Below are 12,433 nucleotides of genomic sequence, written 5' to 3'. Positions count from 1 at the left end.
CAGATCAGCTGGTATCCTGTCTATAATGGAGTGAAATGGAAATTTGTAAGTGACCCCAAACCTTTGACCGGTAGTGTATATATATATATATATATATACATACACACACACACACAAACACACACACACACACAAACACACACACACACACACACACACACTATGTAAAACATGTGTGTTGCACTCACCCCCTTGCAGTGTCCATTCAGTTACTTTGTGGCTGTAGGTGCCCCGGCCTGCTCCATTATAAGCCGCCACTTCAATTTCATAGTTGGTCCAGATGATAAGGTCCTCCAGAAGCAGACTGGTCTGGTCTGGGTTGGTGATGTTTTTCATCTGACAATCCACTGGGAGCCCCGACAGACAATACCTTGCAGCAGAGTGAGTAATCAATAAACAGAGCGAGGAGGGATATAGACAGACAGAGACCACACAGACTTACAAAATATTAAAACAGATTTTCCTAAAAAAGAGAGGGAGGAGAGTGGTAAAGGAAGGAAAGCCATGCCCAAAATGGTTAACAAAGGGGAGGTGACAACAGATGAATGGAGGGGAAGCTATTTAATTGTCACCAATTATTCTAATGCAGCAGTGAGCAAGAATGATGCATAATGGAGAGGAGCAAAAGGAGCTGACATAACAGTTATTATCACATCTTAATGGCATTGGCCCAGACAGACACCTGTCCATGGGAGTAAATAATGCAGCCTGTCATGGTCTTCTTACCTGATGATGTAGCCCTGGAGTGGCCCATTCTGATGGCTCTCTGGGGGTGGCTGCCATTGGATCATGATGGACTGATTGGTGCGGCCACTTGCGATGACTGTCTGAGGGGGGGCACTGGGAGGCTCCTCAGGGAGAGTTAATCTGCAGCAGCAAGGAAAGAAAAAGGAAAAGAGAGGTTAAATAAGAGACATAGAGTGAAACCATACATTCATTATCGGTAGTTTCTGCATATTTCTATCCTATTTCATCATAGGCATCAAATCATAATAAAGCAAGTTATTTTCGTTGGAACACCATAAAGGATAGTTGGGATACGTGTGGCTGTGTCTTTGTCCCAAGCCAATTCTCCATAATACTGTCAGCGGAGGGACATTTTGCTATGGCAAGACAAGGATCAAAGAGGCCATGGCGAAAATGGAGCATCACAATAGAGAGACAGTGTGAGTAAGAGAAAGACATAAAAGAACAAGAAAGAGAGATACAGGCAGACTTTTCCCTAAAGCCAATTTAAGATGACATCTTGATTTCTTCCCAGTGCACCGGAGCACTGCTCTGAAGGAGATGAAGCAGAGTGTTTAGGATCAAAGAGGTGTGCCCGAGAGATGCCTCAGAAAAGCCCTGCACTCTCACTGACGCCCAGTCACCCTCCTGTGGTGTTCTATTGTCTGGGCACATTCACACAGATAACACTCTAAAAGAGTGTGTGGTGTATAAGGTATGTGAAGGGTAGTGATGGCTTGTGAGGGAGTTGCTTGCTGCAGGTATAAAAACAGCAAATGTGTTGTGTTGATGTGGACAAGGTCGGACAGTGGTGTGTGTATAGGTGATTCATGATGAGCTAGGAATGTGTGTGTCTGTGTGTGTGTGTGTGTGTGTGTGTGTGTGTGTGTGTGTGTGTGTGTGTGTGTGTGTGTGTGTGTGTGTGTGTATGGGTGAGTGTGTGTGTGTGTGTGTGTGTGTGTGTGTGAGTGTGCGTGTGTATGTATGTGTGGGGCAGGAGCTGTATGATGATGGCCGTTTCGTCTTAGTCAAGAGAATTCACTCGAGATTTGAGTCAGTGTGAAGCTCTGCCTTTCAAGCCTCTCTGTATTTTACTATGCTATACGGCAAAGACAGTTAATCGGAGGGAGAGAGATGAAGCTGGGTCAGCGCACCCATCAAGTCTTCACAAAGCACAATTTCTGCTCATTCACAGTTTTATCTTGAAAAGGCCTGTCCCGAAGCTGGCTCATCTCTCGCTCACTCCCACAGGAGTGAAGACCAAAAAGTTAACTTACAGGAAGTAATCACATCCATTGAACTGCCAATGTGGGGGGAAAGAACGGATTGTTCCAGAACTGTTAAAGTCCCCGAAGTGCAACGCTGTCCTCATCAGCGTACACAATTACACACTACCAGTAACATCTTTAATAGTCAGTAGATGCATAATAAGTGCAGTACCCACCGGTCAGTCTCTTTGCTGAACTGGCCTCTTCCCACGTCGTTGACAGCACACAGGCGGAACTGGTACGAGCGCGCTGGGATGAGGCCGCCAACAGTGACCCCGGTAGACTCGGGTTCAATGTTGGCCAGCAGCACCGTCCAAGGAGCATCTGAGGCGGAGAAGACACACATAATAGACGGAGCTGTGAGCAACAGCAAGTGAACAGTAATTGACCTTGTGAGAACATTCTTAAGCTAAATCTATTCAGCACTTAGAACATTGAAAATTCTGTTATTTCTGACTATTGTTGCACACCATAGTTTCATTTTCAGTAATAATATTGCAGCTGCTGATACAAATGCAAGTCATTTATTTTGTGTACACTCCCTCTAAATATGTGGTTGAAATTCAGTTATCAAAAAAACAGATCCCATCTGCATACTCAGATTCATTTTCCTCTTAATGAGTTGTCATCTTCTCAGTAGCCTGAGCTCCAATAAGAAATGGCTGAACGATTTGCTCTCGACAGGTGAACACATTCTCACTTCTTTGATTTGATCAAACAAGAGGAAGAGAAAGGGTATTCAACACAATTCGGTTCCCCTGATTCTTATCAAGAAAGCGTACAGGTGAGGCAATTGAGTTATACTGGTTGCAGATGGTAAGAGACAATGTAACTTCCAATTTTAGAGAGACAATGGAAATGTAATATAATAAGAGGAGCAGCAAATTATTGTTTCAAGGGAGTATGAAGCAAAAATATTGCCTTAAAATGACTAACTAGAAACAATAAATGCACCAGTTTTTTTAGCAACATGCTTTGTTAACGGGGAACAGTGGTGCATTCATGTTGGGAAATCACATTGAACCACTCACTGTTTTCTGAGACCTCCAGGATATAGCGAATCAGGGGGCTGTTGCCATCAAAGGCCTGGGCCCATGTGAGATTGATGGCTCTTTTCTCTGTGGTACCCAGAACTGCTATTGGGTTTTCTGGAGCATGGGGCAGTTGCCTGTTTGTACATATAAGAGGTACAAAGTGATGAAGAGAAATAGAATTGAAGAGAGGCAGCGAATAACAGAATCAAACAGCCAAACCGAGAGCCTTGCATTGTAAATATTAAAGGATTTGATTCATTAGAGAGGAGAGCGGTGATAAACAGCGGGGAAAACATCCATTCATCATGTCTCGGCGGGATGTAAATAAGTCGAAAAAGAAATGCAGATGGTAAGATAAGACAGGAGAGACATTAGGCAAATATGCAGACCTGACTCGAAGGTGGGCATTGCGGGAGTCATTGCCACCCACTGAGGTCACCCTGCAGGTGTATGTTCCGATGTCACCCGACCACGTTTGGGAGATGTGCAGGGTCCCGTCTGGATCCTGCCGCAGGCGGGGGGACGAGCTCACATCAATCACAGAGCCACTCTTCTCCCACATGTACCTTGAGGTATGTACACATGTATGTAAGAGTAGTACACACAAACACCTAGGCGCGCACACACACACCCACACACACACACACACACTCACACACTGTGTATATCGGAGTATTGTGACAGTAAATCTGTTTGCTTTGCGTCAGTTCCTACAGCAAAACACAGAAGGTGCTGACACCGGTGAAAAGCTTTGTGAGGCTGATGGGAAAGTGATTTGAATCTTAAAACCATTTCTCTCTGTCATCCATACAGTACAGAACTACAGAACCTCTCCTCCATGCATTTCTTGTCATATACCCAACTACACATATGCCCCCCCCCCCCCCCCCCCCCCCCCCCCCCCCCCCCCCACACACACACACACACTTATACTCACATGCACACACCAGGCGCTCCTGTGATTAATTGCGACTATTCGGGCTTTCCAGCTAATCTCCTCTGTGTTGCGTTTAATTAAAGGCGCTGTCTGAAGTTATTACTCTGTTTACATATTCATCTGTTTACCATGCAATCTGATCAATGCCGTGGGCCCACAGGTGACAGGCACTCTAATCACTGGGCTCCACAGACATCATTTCACTCCCTCTGAGACAGATGCATGTGTGCACACTCTATCATGATCAAGACTGTCTGAAGAGTGGGGAGAAGCGATGGATTAATTCCTCAATCAGATTCTAAGAGTTTCAAAATCTTCCCATAGGAGGTCGCATAAGGGTGGATAAACACTAAAAGAACTCTCACAGATTTCATAAACTAATTAAGTAAACATTGACACCCAAGCTTGTTGTCAAGCCTTGGGTCGCATAGAGAAATTGCTAGCAGAAAGTATGTGATGACAGACAAAATAGTATGCAATGAAAAAAATAAAATCTATTGCAAGGGGATGTTGTCATTACCTCACAGTGACACTGGGGTCATGGGTCACACCACAGGTCATAACAGCCTTGGTCCCTTTGATCACACTCTGGTCTTGTGGCGGTTTAGTGATGCGAGTACGTGCTGCAAACACACAGAGGTTGTTATTCAGAGACAGTGTTCGAGTAGCGGACTGAACAGAGCTCAGTGGAATTGGTCTCATCTTTCACTAAATGTATTTCTGAAACTGGGTGAATGACACCACCGTTCTAATGGGTGGAGTATTATGCAAGGCTTTCAAGGACTGATGGTGTGAATTTATGCACAGAAAATGAGTGCACGCATGAGTCATTAGACAATATATTCAGAATATCTGGAGAATGACCTCCAGCCGCCAGGTACTTTCTGAATCTATGAGAAAGCCATGGATAAAAAAAGAGGAATGTTTATTTGTATTTCTTTATTTGTTTCCAGAGGTTCAGCTTGGACTCATAGTTTGCAGTATTTTCCACCTGTGCTGGGAAATGTAGAAAATGAGGATACATGGGTTTGCAGACGCTGCAAGCAGGGGAGTATCCAGTTTCTGTATTGCTTACCCCAGACAACTAGGTCAGCTGAAGCTTCATCAATGCCTCTGGAGTTACTGGCCATGCAGGTGTAGGTACCAGCATCAGACAGGTGAGAGGGACTGATTAGCAGGCTGCCTGACTCCAGCAGGGTGAACCTGGGCAGCTGGACCGACCCACTGGCCAAGACACGTTCACCTGCAAGGAAGGGTGGAATGATTGATGGTATGGGATAGAGGACAGGGGAAAAAAGGGAGAACAAGGAGAAAGAGAGATTAAGGCATTGGAGAAATGTCAAGAAAAAACAAACAGGAGGGAATAGAAATGCAGCAAAGGTAAAGCTTTAATTTTGAGAGAAAATGCATACTTTGTGTCCTTTCCAGAGCTCTCGTTTACTTTGACAAGCCCAAACAAGCACAATAAACCCCCCACCTCAGAACCTCACGCTGTTAACCCACGCACCTTTCTGCCAGGTGATGGCTGGCCGTGGGGCTCCTGAGGTCTCACAATGCAGAATGACTGACATGCTGTCAATCACGGCACTGTCAGAGGGGCCAGCGGTGATGTTGGGAGCGATGCCTGAGAGGGGGCACAAAGGCACACAAAATCAGGTAAGACAGAGGTGATAATGAGAGACATAAACAGCTTTCACCCTAATAAAGCAGATGCCAGCTGAGAGCTTAATAGACTTGAGAAAAGGGGCGACTGTCAGGTATTATTCTCAGGGACAGTTCTGAGAATCTGACATCTCTCTGCTTCTCCTGCACCTTCTCCGATTCAAAAAAAGCCAATAATTGCCCAAGCATCCAAGGTGACAAATCTGTCAATGTGAAAAGATATGTAGATAGATGGGTGTAGGAGGCAAGACAGAGAGAGTGAGAAAAGAGGATTAGAAAGAACAGAGGAGTGGATTTAGTAAAAAAGGGAGTGAACAGAGAGGCAAAGATGAGCAGAATTAAGAAGCAGACGTGTAGATAGCTTTGAAATATTTTCAAGGGGACATACTGGTAACAGCTAGGTAGGTGTTTGTCTGGATCTCTCCTGCGAGATTGCGGGCAAAGCACTGAAACATCCCTGTGTCATCTGGCAGGAGACCGTTGATCTGTAGGCTGCCTCCTACCAACACCCTATACCTGGGGATCTTTACCGGGCTGATGGGCACCGCATCTTTATACCACAGTATGTCTGGCTGCGGCGTGCCTGCAGAGGAAGCAGAGGGTTCATTCATTTTTGTAATCGTTGTGACCCTGTTTTGTTTTAATTCTGTTTTTTTATTCATACTTTCTTGCTCTTTTACACATACAATAGCACAAAGAAAAACAAACACCACTGACCCCGTGCCTGGCAGGGGATATCGACCACCTTCTCCATCTCTGCACTGATGTGAGTTGGCGGCTCTTTTACAAACAGAGGATATTCTGTTTCAAAGAAGAAAAAGCATAAAACATTGCCCTCATTTAAGCCTTTAAGAACGACTCACGGATCATCTGTGCTTTTGTATCTCGACCCTATTGTTGAATGAGCATTAGCAACACTCTAGATATCATCATCAACTCAATTACTGAAGAAAGAAATGGCAACACAATGTTCTCTCAACATAGGGATTAGCATTCTGCTGCAATATTTGGATAATTTTGGCTAAGCTACTCTGTGGAAGGTTAAAATGTAAGTTGTGGGTTATTTACCTAGCACATGCAGGAAGGCCCCAGCAGTGACTGATGGGACGCTGCTACTGCGAAGTGATGCCTCACACTCGTAATAGCCGCTATCGCTGACTGCAGGCAAACTGATGACCAATCTACGGCCGAAATCTCGGATCCCCGTATTGACCACTACCCCGTCTTTCCTCCAAGTAACACTCATTTTGACGAGCGGTCTGGAGGAGAAAAAGATGAAAAGAAAAGCAAGAGATAGGGAATGTAGTTTAATGCTTTTAATACAGATTTTTATTCCGTTTCAAGGTTACAGAACACTGAGAGAGCAATGGGATACATCTGTCATTCTGATTAAGGCTTTGAATTGGAGATAATAGTCAGGATTCAGCCCTGAGATTGTACGAGATAGGAAGAACAGAGTGAAGCCTTGAATCAAAGGGAAGAATGGAGAAGAGGTAAAATGAGAGATGTACAAAATACTTTTTTATCATGTTCAAACAAAGGGTTTCCAGACTCATTTGAATCACAAAATATCAGATGTGGAGGCGAGAGAAGGTGGAGGTGTTTTGATAATGTGTCTGTTTGCGTTGTATTTGTCTTTTCCTCATGTCTGTGTTGGTACCTTGCATTAGCAACACATTCCATGATAGCCTCGTTTCTTCCCATGGTTACACTGGTATTCTTGGGGGGGATAATGATCGAGGGGGCGATGGGGTCTGCAGGTCCTCCCACATCTATCACACACACAGAAACAAATTGACGTAGATAATAGAAGTAAAAAAGAAAAAGAAAAAAATCTATAAACTACTGTATATGCAGACCTCATATTAAGCCTGTACTATAGCAAACAGGTAGCCAGCCTGCTATCACCCAACTATTAACATCCCTGTCTTTACTTTAGATTTTTTTCTTTAGTGCACACAGCATTTCCTACAGCACGATGTTAGCCCAGGTGTTAGAAGCCATTATGTAGCATAATTGAGACAAACACAAAAGGCGATTAAATGCAGCACCATCACTCACAGGTTTCACGGAGCCTCCAGCCAACCATCGATTCACTGCCCTCAATCAGTGATCTCTCTCTGAATCTGATCTCATTTTCCCTCACCTCCCCAGAGTACGGGTATGGGCCTGTGCACTTGTATGTGTTTGAGCGATTGCGCGTTTACGCATTAATTTACGGCAGGCACTGTGTTCACGTGTGTTGCCCATGTGTTTCCACGCAAAGGTTTTCATGGCAACATCAGGTTAATAGGGCAAGTAATCACATTTTTATTATCATTATTGTTATTTTGTGCCACCTTATTGTGTCCCAAAATAACACACCCTTTCAAGGTACATTTCTGTAGCGGGGTAATGACAAAGCTTCCTGTACAAACAATGCCTAAATGCAGGCACAGCCCTCCTGATGGGTTATTGCCATTTGGTTCTGCTTCCCATTTGATTGCTTCGCTCAATTCTCCAGCTCTTCAGCTGTACAGTATGAAAAATCATAATTTTGGTTGCATTACAATTTTACAAACCCAGATGGCTATAAAAATACAATTTACCATTTGAAATTTGATTGTTGGCTGGGCTCCCATAGCAGAAATTCTTGTTTAGGCAGTAACAAGCCACACTAAAAAAGTTATGCTTTTAGCTGATCAAGATGTTATTAGCTATGATTTTACAGCTTAGGGCACAAGCAGCAGAGAAGGAAAAGACAAACAAGTCAAATGAATCTGCTGCTGACATTTAGCTGGCATATTTAAAGAATGCATTTAACCAGACATTTGAATTAACAACAAAGCATAATTAAACTCAGATTGTGAAGATAATTCCATAGCAGCATACAATGTGAAGAACATGTAAGTGGTTGACCCTGACCAGGAAATGCATTGTCATGTTGTTTGGTAGACAAAAAACTCAAATTGGGTTTTGTAGCAAGTATTAGGGACGGGTACACAGGCGAATAACAGCAACATTCGTCCTTTTCAAAAAAAAAATTTGGAGGCAAAGGATAACCTGTTTATTGAAAGGTAAATAGATCAAATTTGCGATTTTGCAGCTGACTTAAAGGTTTTAGAATGTATTTCATTATAGTGGTACAAGCATCATCTTGAGGACATTATTGACATTATCATTTACTTGCATACTGAAGACCAATCAATTCATGTAGAACAGCTTGTTGTCAAGTAATCACAAGAGTCAACTTATTGAAAAGAAGAAATGAAACAGGCTGCAAGGACTTACCAAAGTCCAAAGGATTTAAGAGGAAAAAATTGAAATCACAGAATTGAATGGCTAAAATTTAAGATTACAGCCCTTTGGCAGATCTAAGTCATTTTTATTTCCTAATTATTGGGTGAGATTATGTTAAAAGTTTTATGGTTGTGTGTCTTATCTTCTCTGACATCCTGATACATTTAAAGAGAAGAATTAGATGTAGAGAGAGGAGGAGCAGGAGAAGAATCAGTTGATGGAGAGGGAAAAAGAAGAAGAACAATGTTCATCTTTCACCAAGAAGAGCAAGAGATGAAGAATATGGTCATAAATGGGTAGTGGTATAAACTGCACATAAATAACACTATTATAAATCTATGCATGATTCATTGATTGTAACTGTTGATGGTGTCATGTTGAAGCTCTTTTTTTGAAATTCCCCTTTTTAAATAGAGTAAATTGTATTACACTTTAAATCTAATTAAGGTTTATCAAATGTGTTACAGTTTTGTGTATATATACAAACTAAACAGGTTTGTCTGAGAGTTGTGTCCATGCTTGCCAATGACACAATGGAAACTGGGAATCCATTAGACTAGCCAAATAACTCATTTTATTTTCCGGAAGACATGACTGGTTCCTTGGCAGAGACTAATTAATGTATTGCATTTCATAAACTCTCAGTGTTGAGAATACCTCAAGTGTGTAATCTTCTAATTAAACGAGAAAAGTAAACAACGTGGTGACCTGCATAGCAAATTCTTGATACTAATGTCCTCATATTGTTGACATCTGTTTGTGTCCAAAGACAATTGTAAACCAAAGTCAACTGTAATGTATTTCACACTCTAAAGAAGAGAACAAAAAGCTAAATGTCTACCCACTTAGCCAATGTCAGTTTGCCTTTAACGATTAGACTCAGCTCTGTCTCATTTGTATGCTGCTCCCTTTGGAACAACACACTCCCTCTACTGCATATTTTTCCATCTTTTCCAATCTCCACAGATTTGCTAAAATGAACAAATGCAGCTGTAAAAACCTTATTGACTTTCAGATGCAAAATATGGTTGTGTGATCCGCAAGGTCAGATTCAGTGATATCTGGTCCCCACAGATTGCTGTGTCATGCGTATTGAGCACTGAATTACAAACACTGTTTTCACAATATGATGAGCAGATGCTGGAGCGAGCGATTGGTTGGTATTAAAAATGGTCATCTCCACATGAGAGCAGGTTAAAATCCTTATTCGATGGTATGAATAATCCAAATCACAAGGCTGTAATAAATGCAGTAAAATATTATAAATGTTATCTTCAGTTTTGAAAATACATTTAGTAGCTCCTTAAAATGGCTGGTTGTAGTAAGAGAGACTGATTTTGTCTAGATGAAAGTAAGTAACAGTATGTGGGAGAATTTGAGTGACTTTGTTCAGATGATAGAGGGTAAACGTAGGTGGGAGGATAGAGAAGCTTCAGCTTCAGCTAAACTCTAATAATTTGACATGTAACCAGGTTTCCATGAGCAATTCCAAACTTTATTTGAAGTTGTGAGCATATATTTGTGAGGCCGAGCTCTAATCTGATGTGTGTGTTTGTGCGTGTGTGTGTGCATGTTTAATCATCCCCAGTTTGCTCAGTGCCATTTTCATAAATCTGCGTTTTGTAAGGAGCGATTAAACTGAAGGTCCACTTAATGGGCCCGTACATCCAGCCAGTCAGAGAAGCACTGCTGGAGTTCTACCTAACACATACCTCATGACTGTAATTCACTGCTTGAAGCCAGAGGTCAGAGAAGGACCGCAGAGCAAGAGGACAACTATTGAAGGTATTGGGTATGAATGTTGAAATGTTGGCGAGAGAGAAGAAGGAACGTCAGAAAAGAGTAATAGAATTAGAGGATGTCCCAGTAGAGGGCGCTATCTCTGTTTTTCTCTGGTCTTTGGCTGAACCACCTGCTGTGTAGCTGTTGTATAGTGTAGAGCAGAAAATGAGGAGTGACATTTTTTTTCTACCCCATTTTCATCTGCAACAACCTGTTAATGCAGTCTGCTGATGACACGCACAATCTGCTAGTGAGGTACATTTCGCTAAGTGGGCGAGGAAGCCTGTTGCTTAAATGTGTGGGGATGCACGTGCACCTGCATGTGTACGTACTCTCCACTGTGAGTGTGATGGGCTGACTGGTTTTGTTCTCCCCATTCTTGTCATTGACCGCCTGGGCGTAGTAGCGTCCCGCATCAGGTGCCACTGTAGACAGGATGACCAGCGTGTTGTCCAGGGTGATGGCACTATAAGTAAATATTAATATGCACACACACATTAGCTTAACTTTTACTTTTAAGGACATTGCATTGCCTTATATGCATTCCCATGGCACTCACTTAATCTCAACTATACCCTCATGAAGACACAAACGGCTTTATGTAGTCAAATCAAATTGGTGTCACCAATTTGGCTCCCAATTAATCTGACATGCCCAGTCAACTGGTGTGCATTACAAAATGTGCCCCCAAACATACGCTAAACCGCTCACACATACACACATTAACAAGCGCACAAACACACTCATATCATTAAACCAGAGAGTAGTTGCTTCTACCAGTCAATAAATCCTAAGGGTAAACTGACACAAAAACATGCATGCATGCACGCACATACAGACTGACTCATAAATTATGTCTGAAAAGGAGCACACAAAACCAATTTTTATGAGCACTTCCATCTACAAGTTACTGCAGTGTCTTAAATGAATAGTTCAGAATGTCCCTTATTATATTCTACTCTCTGTTTCTGGGTACTTGGGTATTAACACTGTAACTCAGGGGTTTAAGATAAGTGAGGCTGGTCTTGTGATATACTTAATATATCCAGAAATGAACTGGTCCCACAATAGCTTTGAGCAACAGATAAACCTGTTGATTAGTGATTTAAATTTAAACTATATTTGAAGATGTAAGCCACCATTAAAACCAATCTTTTTGCAACTGCCCCATGTGTTTACAGATGAATAATTGCAAAAGACAGCACGTGAAGTCCAGAATTTAGTCAGGTGTTGCATCAGCATCATATTAGCTTAGAGTAACAGTTACAGTAATTATAAAAAGATACACAGAATACAAGAAAATGGATGAACAATTGTAAAAACTACATTAGCCTACTAGCAATTTGATTGAAAAACTCCAAGCTATTCCATTTAAAAAATATTCCTTTTTGTGCCTAAAGAATGGCTTAATGTTGGTTCAGCAAATGGACTCAAACGTTTCAGGGGGGGCTATAAACGAGAGCTGACGCTAAGCATGCAACCGTATCTGCCAGCATCTGCCTGATCGGTGCAGTATAAACAAGCAGACTCCTTGACAATTAAGAGCCGTGGGTCTCACAGAGTCAACAGACACTTACAAGTACCCACAAACACCAACATACAAACACGCCTGTGAATATCAATGTGGCCTGACACAAAGCGAGCAAACAGGCGGTAAATGCAGAGTGTCCCGTCAGTGGCTCTCATTGTCACAGGGCAAAGCTTCTCAACATCACTTCTGATAGAAGGCAGCCACATAGTAACCG

At 42.3% G+C, this 12,433-nt stretch overlaps 1 protein-coding gene across 2 annotated transcripts in view; it reads right to left on the bottom strand.

Annotated features, from left to right (window-relative positions):
• Window positions 1-12,433, bottom strand: part of sdk2a (sidekick cell adhesion molecule 2a) — an 85,729-nt gene that overhangs the window by 22,624 nt on the left and 50,672 nt on the right. For both annotated transcript variants that reach the window (XM_034894685.1, XM_034894686.1), the window contains exons 5-17: window positions 11,021-11,154; window positions 7,288-7,399; window positions 6,696-6,886; window positions 6,345-6,428; window positions 6,016-6,210; window positions 5,473-5,589; window positions 5,041-5,208; window positions 4,486-4,588; window positions 3,418-3,594; window positions 3,026-3,162; window positions 2,171-2,318; window positions 727-867; window positions 189-370 (exon numbers count right to left, since the gene is read on the bottom strand). In XM_034894685.1, the coding sequence (XP_034750576.1) occupies window positions 189-370; window positions 727-867; window positions 2,171-2,318; window positions 3,026-3,162; window positions 3,418-3,594; window positions 4,486-4,588; window positions 5,041-5,208; window positions 5,473-5,589; window positions 6,016-6,210; window positions 6,345-6,428; window positions 6,696-6,886; window positions 7,288-7,399; window positions 11,021-11,154 (1,889 nt within the window). The remainder of the gene's footprint in view (window positions 1-188; window positions 371-726; window positions 868-2,170; window positions 2,319-3,025; window positions 3,163-3,417; window positions 3,595-4,485; window positions 4,589-5,040; window positions 5,209-5,472; window positions 5,590-6,015; window positions 6,211-6,344; window positions 6,429-6,695; window positions 6,887-7,287; window positions 7,400-11,020; window positions 11,155-12,433) is intronic.

This window comes from Etheostoma cragini, chromosome 15 (assembly GCF_013103735.1).
Source record: "Etheostoma cragini isolate CJK2018 chromosome 15, CSU_Ecrag_1.0, whole genome shotgun sequence".
NCBI classification, from domain to species: Eukaryota; Metazoa; Chordata; class Actinopteri; order Perciformes; family Percidae; genus Etheostoma; species Etheostoma cragini.
This window is presented reverse-complemented; position numbering and strand designations above follow the sequence as displayed.